The sequence below is a fragment of the Ammodytes marinus genome (genome assembly GCF_949987685.1).
Source record: "Ammodytes marinus genome assembly, chromosome: 1".
Lineage (NCBI taxonomy): Eukaryota > Metazoa > Chordata > Actinopteri > Uranoscopiformes > Ammodytidae > Ammodytes > Ammodytes marinus.
In genome coordinates, this window is record NC_137230.1 from 20832552 (window position 1) to 20848580 (window position 16029).

Here is a 16029-nt window from a genome sequence, read left to right on the forward strand (position 1 = left end):
AAAAGTAAATAAAAAAAAAAAGGGTTAAGCTGACATTTCATCTGTTCCAAGCCAGGTATGAAGGCAGCATTCCCACCTGTAGATTTCTTTACTTCATTTTCCTCAGAAGAACTCGACACTGAGTCACATCCGACGAATGCACAGCACTGGTAGGCGTACGGGACAGAGATAGACCTAAAAAAACAAACAAAAATGGTTTAGGAAAGCTGTGAACATCCTGCTGAAGTCCTGTGTTGAATATACAGATGTTCCAACATCTAAATACCATACTGCAAAAGGTATAAATAATGTGCTTGTCTGCAAATATTGTGCCCTTCTGATTTTTTCTCAAGAGTAATATTTCGATGTTTCCATAGTTTGTCTACAATTGTGAAAAAAATCAAAATATGAAAACAGACGCTGCTGGCTTTCTCATTAAAACGTACAAGATGAGGTGGAGTTTGCTTCTATTTTTCTGTCACATACATTTAACCACAGCAGATATATTATTTGTTGTAGTTGTACACTTTCTGTTAATTGCAGGATTAGTGCACTTTATTTTGATCACAAATGTTGCATTGGTTAGGGTTTCCATTTTGTCCACTGAACAAATTGCATGCTTTTATTTCACCATCTTGGACTATAGCAAAACAAGTTTAAAAAGGGAAGGAGACAGTATTTATCTGTTAAAAAATTATACAGGTTTGTGTGTGTGAGAATTTGAGAAGTGAAATAATAAGACACAATCAAGACAAATACATAACAGTTCTGTTTATTTATAAAATATGAACATGTTATTTCCCAATTTTGTCACCAATCAGTGGAAACAAAAGACGGGAAAATAAACTCAGTAAGTGGCTAAGGATGACTAAATACACATACTGAATACACCAATATCAGAGAGGACCCTCTTCAGAAAAGCCTGAATTCCTCAACACCACGGGAGCTTATTGTTAATGATATATGCAGACCCTTTCCACTATAACTCAGTTTTGATGGCCAGAGAAAAGCAAACTTTGGCCCTGTCTGTACATGGGCTACGTCCTGTAATGATGATCTATCTTTCTTAAACTAACTATAAAGAAGTATTTCTATAACAGATTTGAAAGATTTTTATTTTCCCCTTCAACAATTCATGATAAACAAGTGTGATTATGTATTTGTTATTATTGTTTATTATTATTAATTGTTCCGTATTAGAGTGACAACTTAAAGGGGGGGGGGGGTGGGGGTCACATTCAACAAAGGTCCACGGCCAGTTATAAAGTGTTTCTGCATTATCTTCCGAAACACTTGATAACAGGTCCTGACCGTCAACCACAGAAGATCCTTCTCACCTGAGTTTGGGCAGGTTTTTTGCAGTCAGCACATTTTTCATCTGCGGGTTCCCTGAGAGTTTCAACTGACTGAGCGCACTCAGTCCAGAAGTCGGAATCACATTCAGTGAGTTCATACTCAGATCTCTGCAAAACATTAATACACACAAGCACTTTATTTATGCACAAAGTTGCCAATAAAACCAAACAATGATACTGGGTTTCTGAACTGGTTGTGAAGAAAGGCGTTGCCATAACACACAGGTCATATACTCACAGGTTGGTGAGTGCGGTGAGGGTGAGGAAAGCATCTTTGTGGATAACTCCGATTTCATTTCTACTCAGGTCTCTGTGTAAAAATCACAACGCAATGAACTCAAAACCCAGGCATTCAAAAATAAATGCTTTTTCAGCATCAAGTGTGTGTTGTGAGTGTGCGTGACTGAGTGGACTGGACTTACAGTAAACGGAGAGCAGAGAGACCTCGGAAAGTGTCCCTGTCAATTTGTTGAATATGGTTGTGCTGAAAGCTTCTGTAGATTGAAATAAATAGTTTCTCAGATTACAGACGAGCACATAACTTCATTACCTTAATTGTTTGTTATCATCAATTTTGAATGTTAAGAATCTGTCTGATAATCTTTACAATTCTCCTTTGAAAGGATTTGGGAACTAAATTCTAGATGTTCATTACTCACATATCCTGCAGTCGGACGCAGCCCTGCAGGGATGGCAGCTCCTTGATATCATTATAGGACAGGTCGCTGATTGAGAAAACAAACAGCGAGCATAAGACAACAAGGAAACATTTTAAATTAAGCAATAATTGGCTCATAAGCAATGTCCCTTCACATCAGTGTGTACACTTTTTCTTTTTCATTTTTTTTTAAGTGATGCGGTACATGACAAAACAGTGAGAGACATGACAAAAACACCATTGTGTGTGGGACAAGACTACATGAACACGTTTGGGACAAGACAAGCTGTCAGAGACAAGACAACAACAACAACAAGTAATAAAAATAAATAAATTAAAATATATATATTATTATTATATATATACACGATAAAGAAATAGAAAAAATAAATAAATAAAAAAATAAAAATACAGAAATAGACTAGTAGTAGCTCATGGCATATTGAAATAGTGGATGTGAGTGTGCGTGTGTGTGTTTGTGTGTGTATTTGTTGCAGGTAGAGTTAGGCAGAGTAATTGAGAATAAAATCTGAAATTAAAGTAAATAACTGGGTAGTGCGTCTCCTCCCCCCCTGCTTCGCTTCCTCTCCCCATGAAGTCACTCCCCTATCTTTTTATTTTATTTTTTATTAAATTAAAACTTTAATTCTTAATGAGGCAGGAGGAGTTCATCTTTCAGTCGCCGCTGGACCCTAGGGAAGGCTGATGGATTGGATTTATATAGCACTTTTCTCGTACTCAAAGGGTTCCAGCTATCATTCTTTCACACAGTCATACCGGAGGTGGTGAGCCATTCAGCGCCTGTGGCCCCTCTGACCACCACCTCAGACCAGCTATCATTCATTCACACACAGTACACTTTTCAAAGATGCCAATTTTTTGCAAATGGGAATTCTAATTTAGTCTGCAACAGTGTTTAAGCCATAGTTTACCGACCTAACACCACTGGCACAAGATTTATGGTTCAGATTAGTTTCTAATGATCTTAAAGCAAGACAAGAAGTCACTCACAGCGTCCGAAGCAACTTGAGATCCTCACACAGATCAGCAGGGATGGAGGAGATCTTGGTTCCTGACAGGGTTCTGAAAATGAAAAAGCCTGATTAGTCACTTCTGATTCAACAAACAAAGCAAAAGCAGGAAAAGATGCTGCATCCAGGTTCACTCACAGACTCTCAAGGTTGTTAGTCCACGTAAGGATGGGAAAGTCCTGCATCATGCTGGCCCCACGCAACATCCTGAAACACACAGACATGGCAGTAGGAATTGGCACATAAGAAACAACCTTTCAAACAGACTCAAATTGCTTTGCTTTGGGTCAGCATGGGACTTACAAGGAGTGCAGGTCGGACAGATTCTGGAAAGCTGAAGCGCCCACAAAGGACAGAGGGTTGTCATAAAGATGTCTGCAGAGGGGGGAGAGTTCAAAGCAAAGTCATTTACAATGCGATAATGGCACCATCTTCTGGACAGTGAAGTACTGAGGCAGGCCTCACACTTAAATTCCATATTAGCTCATACTGTAGGATGTGTGCTCAACCGAAAGCATCCTGTAAATGTAGCGTTTGTACAAATTTGTGTAATCAGAGTGATATATCCTTGTGGAGTGAGTGTGGCCTTACATGTTTCGTAGCAGGGGGTTATTATGAAAAGCCCCTTCTGGTATGGAAGCGATATCGTTGCTGTGAAACCCGCTGCAGGGACAAAGTCAAGGGAGACAGTGTAAACAGGAGACACTTTGCCCAATACGAAACCTGACATACAAGTTAAGCTGACGTGTTACACCAAAAATAAAAATATCAAAAGTAATGACACAAAAGGAACAAGTTAAACCAGATCAAGCACCAACAAAAGGGGTCAATTACCTCTTAATGTGTGCTACAAAGATGTAGGTCTCTCAATTGATTTAAATAATCCTATAATTAAATAATTCAGGTGCCGATCAGGAAAACCAGGCATGTGGTTTTTAACATTAGAATTAAAATGAGCACTTGTTTAAAGATGTGGCAAAAGACTCCAGCAATTGTTTTACTGTTTATTCATCGCATCCACAAAACTCACTTTTCAAATGAGTTTATTTTTTGTTTCTTTCCAAGCGTTTTGTGGTAATTTTCTTTAAATCACATGAAAACCAAAAGGCAAGCCTCTGATTCCCAAAGTACAAAATACTTTCCCTGACTGAAGAAAAAACAGGAGGATATACTCACAGTTCCTTGAGTTTGGGCAGTGCCTCTATTGCTTTAGGAAAAACCATCAAGCTGTTGAAGTTAAGATCTCTATGAGGCACAAGAGAGAGAAAGACACAGGATGTTGGTCTAATCAATGGTACATTCAAACAAAAATGTCTACAATTTAGAATTTCTAATCAAGGTACGTTCAATTATCTGGTTCTGTCTGTGACTGCTGTCAACACCAGGGCACATACTTGTCACTAATATCTAGAATTACTATCATTCTTATAATCCTAAAATATGACTTACTAGCAGTGCCTACTTAACAAATATTTTCACCTTCTCATAAATACCCAATACTAAATTCTAATTAACAATCCCTTTTTAAAGGAGTCAAAAGCTCCTGAAAACACATCCCATTGCACTCCGCTAAGCTGATATTATTTCTAACACACTATGATATCAGATTTGTTTAAAGGTTTGTCGATAAAAAATATCACAAATAGTGAAAATTTACTGAAAACCCAAAACCAAACCTTCCTGAAACAACAGCCCAACCTCTTTTCTATAAAACCTATAGGCTATTGAACACCTTAGAAAACAACTGCAGAAAAGCTATAATGCAGAGCTGCTCATTTCAATATAGGGCTACTTGTGGCTAATTAACATCCACGCGTGATTAAGAAATATTACACTGGATCAACCTGAATACAAGTAGATACAGTATTTTTAAATGTATCCTATTGGGATTTAGAACAAAAAGGACTGGACATCCCTGGCGGCCTCCTGTTAAGGTCTGTGTGTCGTACAGTTGCTGTTAGGAAAGGCTGCCACTAAAAGATTTTTCATGGCTGTGTGGCAGGAGGAAGTGGAGAGTGGGAGGGCAGATTTGATAAGCATCATGTACTTTGCTCTATTTATCCTAGAGCAATTAAAGGAGGAAGTGGACACAATGATGTCTGGAGGACTGGAGCAGAGGTGGGTGGGGGAGCTGTTAGCACACACAAACAGGAGCACAACACACACTTAAACTGATACACACACACACACACATTTACTATTGTATGACTATACACTTACAGTGTTTCCAGGTTCACGAGTCCAGCAAAGCAGTTTTCTCCAATCTCCTTAATTCTGTTGTTATGAAGATGCCTGGAAACACAGAAGCAGTTGAACACACATCCGTGGAACTTTTCACACCATGACAAGACAAAATATGGATCATTCATATTATTCTAGATTTGATTTGCAGCTTTTTTGAATTGTTCCACACAAAAAAATTTAGTGGATGCATGTGATCTGTGACTCAGGTGTCTGCACCGTGTGTGTATATGCAGAAGGCTTCCCTTTGCCTAATAGATTCAAGGTCTTTTCTTCCTGTTTATCCTAACATGTTTATACTAACCCTGCAGCAATACCACTCAATGTGTGTTTCTATCCGTGCGTGTTTGTGTGTGGGTGTTTATGGGAATGCATAACAGCAGCAGTGAAGCTCAATGAACGTTTCGAACAATCGTACAAATCCGTAAGGCATCAATTATTTGTACAGGTTCCTGTCGCTAAAGGTTTTCGTATTTCTTATTTTATTAAATTTCACGTTCAAACCCCAATGGCACATATTACAGCACAATGTGTCAACTTAATAACCGCAAGCTGTGGAAATAAATACTACAGTATATTTGTGTTTGCAGTCGGGCCGAGAATACATTCAGAGCCAGAGCAGAACACAAGGAGAGGCACTTTGAATTGAATTGTGGTGACAGAATTATGCAGATGAAGTGTGAAAAGCGAAATAGGAAGTACAGCATCTTTGATTCGGAGGGGAGGCACCAGCAGTGCAGTGATATTGTATTAACTAAATTGTACATAGTGAGGTACAGTAAAAAGGAGATTTTTGAGTTGCATAATCTTAAACATTAATTTAAAAAACCCACAGAAACGGATGACACATCAAACTATTGCTGTTTAGTTGGATTTCAAATGGAGAAATATACTCATCCACTTTACACTCAATGACTTTTACTTCTACAGCTACCCCCTCAGGTCATTGGAGTACTGTGAACATATTCTCAGATAGTGCGCCTGGTTAATTAAGCGCTTTAAAAAAAGCACACCAGCAGGTTGTTCCTGCTGAGCTATGTAGTGTATAGGTCTATGAGGCAGCATGCAAAGTTCTCCTAGATGTCCTGAGGAAATTCACTAGGACTCTCACACTGTTTATCACTTACAGTCATATGAAAAAGTTTGGGAACCCCTCTCAGCCGGCATTATAATTGACTCTGCTTTCACAAAAAAAATATAAAAGTGGTATGTCTTTAATTTACCAGGAACAGCTAAGTACTTTTGGGAGCAGTTTTGATGATCCCATTCTGTCTCACTTCAGCAGAGAGTCAAAGAGAAGTGCAACTTGCATTTAGGCACCTAAAATACATTTTCTCATGATTAAACAGACATTTCTATGAGGTTCAAGGCTTAACAACATAATCCAACCAACTTTGTGTTTAAATTCATCAGTTTTACATGCTGTTACAGGCATTAAAATCAACAAAACCACAAGGGTACCCATATTTTTGCACAGCCAGTTTTTCACATTTTATTTTATTTCATACAACCAAATACTGCTTTTCAAAAAATCTTTGTTTGGAAAACATCCCAGTACTTAGCTGTTCCTGGTAAATTAAAGACATACCACTTTTATATTTTGACTCTGAAAGCAGAGTCAATTATAATGCCGGCTGAGAGGGGTTCCCAAACTTTTTCATATGATTGTACATGCTGTAGGTTTTGTGGATCGATTTACAAATGTTGTCCTTAAGGGTGATATTTCAGTCCAGTTTAGTGGCACTAAAATACCATACTATAAATGATTTAGGTTTGTATTGATAATTGTAAGATTATTTGAAGTGCAGCTGACAAGATTACTGCATACAGGTGAAGGTAGTTGATGTTTTGGTGCCTATGGTCTTTCTTTATCCAATCTACACACTAGCAAAGGTCCAATTAGCCTGGAACATTGGTCAAAGAGATGAACTGATACACTATACAACACATTGGTACTTAATAGGAATGTCCATTTTGAATAATTTTTCTGATTGAGGGGAAACAAAGGGTGAGAACGAGAGGGAGAAAAAGCGTGATGCAGACTTCATGTTTCTGTTAGGGCTTATTAGATTTGCTGCTGTTCAATTATGAAGAGCGCTACTCTTTCCCTCCTAAAGTCCTGTGTCTGTCGGAGAATCGCTGACTTGTAACATAAAACTGCATTAGCCTATTGTGTTTTACCGCTTTAATCAATTGGATTTATTTTTGGTTCAATAGGTGGATTGATAAAGTTTTGAGTTGATTGACATGTATAACATGTATTTTTTTTAACCCTTAAACCGATATTAATAATCTGTTTAAGTCAATATCTTATCGGTTAACGGGTTAACCATCAACATCCCTAGGACTTAAATATTAAGGTTCAGATCATCCTAAACTATGATTAGAAAAGTAGCTTAATATAACTTACAGCACAACTAGGCTGGTGAGGTTTGCAAAGGCGTTGTCTGGTATGAGTGCGATGCGGTTGAGCGCCAAAGTCAGAGCCTGCAGATTAGCTTGGTGTCGCAGGGAACCAACGGGGACCTCCGTCAGGTTGTTGTCATCCAACCAGAGGTGGCGCAGCTGCTGGAGACCTTCAAAGCTGTCATCTGGAACAATGGTGATGTGGTTCGCATCCAGGCGACTGCAGAACAGAGAAACAAGGATAAGACATGCACTCATTACATTTTCTTTATGATATTGAAGTGGACTCAGGCATTTTACACTACTGTGAATACCTAGGAAAACACTAAAACGGTAAAAGAAAAATCATAAAAAATTTATTTTACAGATACCATGAGCAGAGCAGCAATTAGCATGTACCAGAAAGTTCCTCTTGCAGCTCAAAATCCATGTGAGGGATGAAGTGCATTTGTTTATCATGGGTTTTGACTTGTGGACTCTACACAATTATTTAAAATACAGGTAACTGCACACTAGGCTACAATGATAGTATTTTGGCACTGACAGCTTGACAACACTTGGTTTTCTTCCAAGCATGAAAAGAGAGTAAAAGCACAATGCTAAAACACACACGTTATGCCACCAAAAACATGTGATTTTTGTGTTCATGTTTTGCGATGAACCTTAAATGGTTCCTCTCAATGCAGAGGGGCAGAATCTCTACTTCAAAATTCTGTTGGAGGGCACACTCTTGAGGACTCCTCTGATTCTTTGTCATTACCAACATCTTGTGACTTTGAGCAAAGGTTTGAAAAAAAACTGAATGGTAAAAATTAATAGGGCTTTAATCTTGACTGACTCCTTGTTTCTAAGGGATATCCACTACAATGCCTTCGTTATTGCAACCACTGCAATGGTCTAACTAACTAGATACCTTACATCAACCGCTCATGACAACTCGTAAACGACATACATCACTCATTAACCCTCGAGGAATGACATGAATGTTTTTTGGTTGCCATGGAAACTGTTGGACATTAACAAGATATTTTCTGACTTGTCACTTAAAAAAGGCACATAATATTATAGACAATACTCTCAAGTTTCATGCATGGATATTCAGGAAATCCAATGTGTTTACTATACTGCACTAGAGAGCAGTAATCCTGCAGCAAACTGCTGAAATTCGCATCGGAAGCCTATAGTTTGGTTGTAAAAGAAATATAAAAATATTTTTAATTTATTATGAATGCATTAGTGTTCTTTTCAGCATCACCACACCGTTTTTCCCTGCGATCCTCTCTCACTGAGAGTCTCACCCTCCCTCAAAATTCCTCAAGTGTCTGGGCTGGAAGAAAAACAGTCTTGATTGACATTTAGCTCTCCGAGGCTTTATACAAACCGAGTCCTGGCTCTGCCAAAGTATATTACTTCAGCTACAGACCTTAAAACCCTCACAGAGAAAAGACATCTGTTAAAAAGACAGAGGAGAGGCAGAAAAAAGGAAGAGGGGAAGTAAGGGACAAGGGGAGGGATATAGAAGGGTGATAATAGCTGAAAGCAGGATTTTCAGCACGTTTCTCCAGCTGGATTCATAACTCCATTAGTCCCTGACTGTCAAACACAAATACACCGTAGTGGAGGGAGGTAGCACATATAGAGCCATCTACATGTTATGCATAATGTATAGTATGTACTTGACATGCAATAGAAAAACAATGGTTGAGTGGATTATAAACTTTTGAGAAACCAGATAGTTAGGAATTAACATGTGGAAACCCAACAATCCTACCGAAAAACAGAAAAGTTAGCAACAGTGACCTACATTTACACAGGGCTATAGCAGTGCTTTGTGCATAACAAACACTGCAGCAGAAGTAAAGTATGCGATACGAAGTGGAACCGCACCTAAATGACATCAACAATGTCTTGAGTAAATAATGGAGATTTCAACTGTTGGCTGTTGGAGAAAGAGTCGAGTCTTTCCTGCCATGGCATCAAAGTGCCGGTGTACACTTGCAACATTTAAAATACTGTAGGTGCTGTCACATATTAAACAGGGACATTTAAATCATCTTAATGAACGACAGCTCTCTGTCTGCATTAAGTCTGTACAGTTGAAGGAATCTGACACACCAGGGGACTCATTTATAAACGTGGCGTACGCCCAGAAGAGGGCGCACGCCAATTTCTACGCAAACATTGGCATTTATAAAAAGCAAACTTGACGGGAAGATGTGCGGTCCTCCATGCAAACTCTGACCCGCACAGAAAGTGGAGAAAGGAGAAACGGCGACTCCGTCGGCACATGTATGAAGTGCGAGAACGAATGTGTTTGAGTAAAATGAATCCAGATATAGGCCTATTATAAGCCATGTAGGTCTATCATATAGGGAGTTCCTTTGCAAAACGGATGAAGCCATTCTTACAATTAATAAAAAATGCCTCCACGGATTTTTCCATGGAGTGATACCAACAAAAAACAAAACGAATTAGGATCTTAAATAGCCTACAAACGGAGATATGAGTGCAAATAAAAAATTCAAAAAAACTTTTGAATAAGCTCTGCATGTTATTGGATTCATTCTGATAATATTGAGGTGGAATACAACCTATTACTTTTACACTAACGCTGTTCTCGATGCCTCAGTCAGGCAGACAGGAGTGCACAGTTTCATACACTAATCATAAGCCTACTGTACATCACATACTGTGCTAATTTTTTGCGGTTTTTAGTCCGTTTTATCTATGTGTTTTTTTTTGTGTTTAAGCACGTCGTAACTGTGTTTTGAAAGGGACTGTGAAGTTTATTATTAACCCTCCGCCGCCCGTCACTGCACCGGGATGAATTCTCCGAATCTGTATCTCATGGGGGGTCTCAGTGTCCCCCGCTCGTGGCACAAACACTGCTGTGTGAGGATATGCACTTTTTTGCGTCCACTTTTATGTCGGATCGCTTCTTTATATTTCGACCACAGCGTTCACAGAGATCGCCACAGGCTGCACTCTGACGCCTTTACCCTCACACTGTGCCACCAAACTAAATGTTCCCTGGTCGCCACTTCTCCAACGGGTACTTCGGCGTGACCGCAGTGATCCACACCGTGTGGAGTCTATTTTTCCATTTCCCTTTCAGTCGGCGATTGCCACTACCGCCTTCATGCACTCAGTAAATTATATTAATTCGGGCGTGTCAATGACTATGTATGGGTAAATATGGGCGTTACGTGAAGGCGGTAGCTGCGCCACATTTAGAGTTGATTGTGATTTATAAAGGGAAACAGGCGTAGGACGTGAGTGCGCACTGTTTTATAAATCAGAATATTTTTGTTCGCACGTACATCCTACATTTCTTCCGTACGCTAGCTTCCACGTGAATCCCACGCAAAGCTTTATAAATGAGGCCCCAGGACTCCAATGGGAACTGTGGTTTAGATGATAAGACTCTGTATGGCTACTTCTAGACGGAACCTTTATTTTGAATAGCATCTGGCACAAATGCATGTTATTTCCGTTGTTTGGTAGCCTGGAAATCCAGACCTGCCGCTAGGCGCTAGCAAATTAAATTTGCTGCGCCTGTTGGTCTGGACACACAAAAAGTCAAGAAATCCTAAGCTACGTTTCAATTGGTTCTATCTGATATGGGCGGGCCAGAGCCCTATGTATGGTGCTCTGGGACGTAACCGGATGACGACAGTGACGTGCATGCGGCATCAAAGCCGTGATAGCAAACACCAAAGATGGCTGCAGATATGTTGTTTGAGTTTGAGACAGCGTTGGCCTCGACCCTTTACGATTTGGAAGACAGCACTCAAATCTTTCATTAGAAAGTAAGAGGAATGTTCTGTTTTGCCGATCGACAAAGCCAAAAGTTTAATTCAACAGTTAATCCCGCTGTTTGCTAAACGACCCGGTTTATACGTCACCTTATTCATTGCTCTGATTGGTTGTAGACCGGAGACTCTTTTTCAAGGGAGACCTGTTCCCATTCCCACGTTACCATTCACACACACATTCATACACCGATAGCAGGCTTACTATCGACATTCACACGAATGTCGATAGTTATTCGATAGTCGATAGACGAAACATTCACATTTGAAATGCACACGTAGGAGCCGCCCCTTGAGTTGGGAATTACTATTGATCGTGGCCAGACCCTCTATCGTTCTAGATATCAGGGTCTGGATTTCCAGGCTAGTTGTTTGGAGAAAAGCATACAGGATTTTAAAGTGATATTTTTACGTGTATTTATCAGTAAGTCAGCCCATTTTCAGAGAAGACAAAAACAGCAAAGCTAGCAGCTTCAGTGAAATTTTATTTAGGCACAACAGTTGAGCTAAATGCTAGCATAGCAGCACACTCACATGATAATGCAAATGTGCTCAATTTCAAGGTGTTGTGTTTAACATGTTCAAATAATTGAGTGTATTAGCATGCTGAGATTTACCAAATACCACTGAAAAAAAGTAACATTCAAGTATTTGTAAGAACAAATCAAATGGCAATCCATCCAACCACAAACGTGAACCACATGATTGTGGCACGGGAACAGAAAGATCACCACAGTAATTGTGATTCATCCTCTGGAAACCATGACTGTCTGTGCAGTGTGCAATACGTCTTATTTGAAAGGTGAGTCTTCAAAAGAAGCCTTTACAAACCATTAGTGCATCTCGCCTGTGAGCCAGTGACCTCAAACTAAACCGTATTGTTGCCTACAGAACCATTTTTGCATATATTTGTTTGGCAAATGTTCAGCACCAAACGTTAAGATATTTACATATATTAGTAGATAAACTTTTCTGTATGCTGTTGCTTTTTGTATTATCTGTGTGGGTAACTGTCTACAACGTGGTTGTGAGTTCGGCACAAACACTATGACTTACTTCGGAAGGTGGACTGTCTAAATACACTGCAGTGCTTTCTCTAATAAAGCCCTGATGACTGCAGACAACCTTCCTGTCCAGGAATTCAGGACAACCTATCCTTCTCATTAACTGCAACTTCTAGAGAAAGCAGGGGCTATTCATAAAAATCACTAACAGGGCTGGTGTGACATTATGGTGTGAGACTGTCAAAGTAGACAGATTCTTACGTGTTCATGAACCACAAACAACCCCCGCTGATCAATGTACACGTGCCATCAGCATTTTAAAAGACACGTTATAGTCCAAAACTGAGACTGAAGTTCCTTTTCCTCTGTTAAGCTATGTTTTGCTAAATTAATCCAACTAAAAGTCTGACCAGTACATGACATTGACAAAGTATCCCTACAATCCCTGCTGCTAACTGTTTTTTTAATACGATAAATGTGGAAAGGTCCACATAAATTAAAAAGCCAGACAATACCCACACGTGCATACCCGGATGTGTGTGTGTGTGTGTGTGTGTGTGTGTGTGTGTGTGTGTGTGTGTGTGTGTGTTGACTTACAGAGACTGGAGAGCATGAAGGGTCTTCAGGGCAGCACTGGGCACAGTCTTCAGCTGATTGTTCTGGAGCATCCTGAGAGTAAAATGGCATTGATGAATCAAACTCTACAAACAACACTTTGTGCATTGTGAATCTTAAACAATATGCATTCAGAGATACATTTGATGCTAACTATGTTAGTAAGCTTTCCAAAGGTCTCCTCTGTGTGTTGTTTATGTTGTAAACTAGCTGCACTTATACCCTTTGGAAGAGAAACTGGTGTTTTCCTGACTCTTCCTGTGTGTGTGTGTGTGTGTGTGTGTGTGTGTGTGTGTGTGTGTGTGTGTGTTCACGAATGGAAACAAATATACACAAATCCAGACTATCCGAGAAGACTCTCACAAACAGTTCCCAAACTCATGAAGAACAAATAAATTTCATCGGACAATCGCTTTGGTAGCATGTGAAATTGTTTATGCTTTTGTAGTTCAGAATATTTATAAAACCGATCTAAATCAGAGGCGAACAGGGTCTGTTTGAGCTGCTTGTAGTCAAAATACTTCAAGTTGTTTTCACTTGTGTAGTTACATGTTACAATGTGAATGAATCACTTGATATGATAAGCATATACAATGCCTCCATGTGTTTGTGTTTTCTGGCCTGTAACCAAGACCTCACCTGTAGATCAACAGGACTTTGAACTTATAGCCAAGTGCAAAATCAATGGGGAAACGCTGTGTGTGTTGCTCAAAATGTTCGAGTCTATGCAAGCACACTAGGGTGTGCTGCCTGATGGAAATTACACTGAATTAATTTTAAAACAGACCCCGTGCGCAATGATCTGTTGGGAAAAGTGCATTTTTTCATCTAAAATTCTATGAGTATGTACAGGGTAGCAATAACTGACAGAACCACAATGTTACCACAAATTGCATTATTTACACTCTCCATCAGTGTGCGGAAAACACTGTCTCAGCCATAAGTGTGTGTGTTGACGGCGGCAGGGAGGGTGTATGCTTACAGGACTTTGAGCTGATGCAGTCCAGACAGGGCTTCGGGGTGGATGTATGAAAGGTCATTCCCCGCAAGTCTCCTGTGGTGAGACAAACAATCACATTTATATTTGGGGAATTTTTCAAATTAGACATTTCTTCATATAAAGATAACACTATAACAGTATATTTCACTTCCTATTGAAGCATTGCATAGTGTTGAGAACTTCTTCACAAGCAGCGTCTCAGTAGAAGTGCTAGCACTGACGTGGGGCCTAGGGTGACAAAGACATGTGTCAGTGCCGTGGCCTGCTGTCACTTAGTCTGTCTCCCGCAAGAGATTAGAACTGTTCCTGGATATCCCTACCCTCCTTATATCGCTTTCTGAGCAGCACAACCATCAGATTTCAGTGCTACCTTTAGAGAGAATGGAAAACACATTCACCCCTCTAAGGCTGATACAAGCAGAACAGCTTTGCAACGGTCTTATTACATGTATCACTGGGCAGCTGCTTTAGTCCCTGCATGAATTAGTTGGGGCTGACGGGACACCTCCCTTTCCTGTTGGGAACAGGAAGTGTATAGGAAATAGGGGTGTAAATAAGCATGGGACAGGCTGACTGGGACACACACAGCACAAGTATACTATCTGGCCTGAGAGATTAGCAACTAGATTTATCACTCTGCAACTTGAGTCTGGCCAGGCCAAATTCCCTGCAATAAGAGCTGCTGGGTGTGAGCCTGAGAATCAAGGCTGAGTGTGAGAAGACCAACAAACCTTACTGTAGATTCTAAACTGATCTTGTTTATGGGGCTGAATTTAACCGAATAAGAGAAATAGTCCACTTACTGTTACGCATATTTGTATCAAAACTATAAGCTGACAGGTATGAATAGCTGTGAGTCCTTGGTGAGGCTTATAGAGCTGATAAAGTAAGAGAATCATGAAAGCTGTAGTTTGCTGAATTATTAAAAAATCTACTGAAGGCAAGGCTAGTGTAAATCCCAATAAACATATTTAACATAAATTAATTGTCTAAGGGTGTATTCACACTGGGAAAGTCCGCTAGCTCACTTGCTTGGGTCCAGACCAAATAGAGTTTAGATTTTTTTTGATTGGTGTGGTCCACTTTCATATTGCCCCTTTTGCAAGTGAACCAGCCTTACGAAGCAAAACCACATGTGATCTGAGGTCATTCATTCATTGGACAGACATTCTGGGGTGGAGAGAAGCAGGAAGCACAAAGTAAAAACTGCAAAATATATAATTTATATAATATGGGGTTAAAATAATAAAAATGCCTACATCTAGCCTATAAATAAAGAAGAAAAACATCAAATTATTGTTGTTTCTTATGGTTATAATATGTAGCCCTATGACAATGCCACGTTATGTGGATTGTAGCCTACGATGTGAAACCTAATTTTTACTGTATTTTTGCTGCTGGACGTGCGGCTCGCAAGACGAATAGGCTCAAGCTGACACTGTATCAGCTGGGTGTCAGTTCGGCGCAGTTCAGCTCCAAACTGACACAAGGATAGTATTGACGGTCCCGTAGCCTACATGGGAAGCAAAATAAAAACACATACTTCTTGCGCAGCGTGAACCGGTTGGACATGTGCAGGAGACGCTCCCCTCTCCTTCATCTGATCGCTGAACACATTCAGCATTTTTACGCGGCCTCTCGATTAAATGTAATATATTGTTCTGGGCTCCCGGTCAAACCAAAACGTATCGTCCTAACAACGGCGACAACAACACTTTCCCATAATGTGAAGCTGACGGCAATTTATTAAAAAAGAAAAGAAAGAAAAGGCACAGTGCCTCCTGCATTTGGGTCGGATCGAGTCCGGACAAATTCAAATCACAAACGAACTGCAGCAGAGCGCGTATGGAAGCGCATCGAGACCACCTCTTCAGCTGGGTCTCGGAGCGCTGGGTTGGTCCGCCCCCGAGTGCGATTGCTGTATTCAC

At 40.0% G+C, this 16029-nt stretch overlaps 1 protein-coding gene across 2 annotated transcripts in view; it reads right to left on the reverse strand.

The window, feature by feature from the left end:
* Positions 1-16029, reverse strand: part of lgr4 (leucine-rich repeat containing G protein-coupled receptor 4) — a 55385-nt gene that overhangs the window by 5299 nt on the left and 34057 nt on the right. The window contains exons 3-16 of one of the 2 annotated variants that reach the window (XM_080027533.1): positions 14084-14155; positions 13084-13155; positions 7675-7890; positions 5244-5315; positions 4200-4268; positions 3615-3686; positions 3327-3398; positions 3162-3230; positions 3004-3075; positions 1994-2059; positions 1757-1828; positions 1573-1644; positions 1317-1442; positions 77-174 (exon numbers count right to left, since the gene is read on the reverse strand). In XM_080027533.1, the coding sequence (XP_079883659.1) occupies positions 77-174; positions 1317-1442; positions 1573-1644; positions 1757-1828; positions 1994-2059; positions 3004-3075; positions 3162-3230; positions 3327-3398; positions 3615-3686; positions 4200-4268; positions 5244-5315; positions 7675-7890; positions 13084-13155; positions 14084-14155 (1220 nt within the window). Of the gene's footprint in view, positions 1-34; positions 175-1316; positions 1443-1572; positions 1645-1756; positions 1829-1993; positions 2060-3003; positions 3076-3161; positions 3231-3326; positions 3399-3614; positions 3687-4199; positions 4269-5243; positions 5316-7674; positions 7891-13083; positions 13156-14083; positions 14156-16029 lie in introns of both variants that reach the window. The other variant, XM_080027532.1, reaches the window with a different exon arrangement.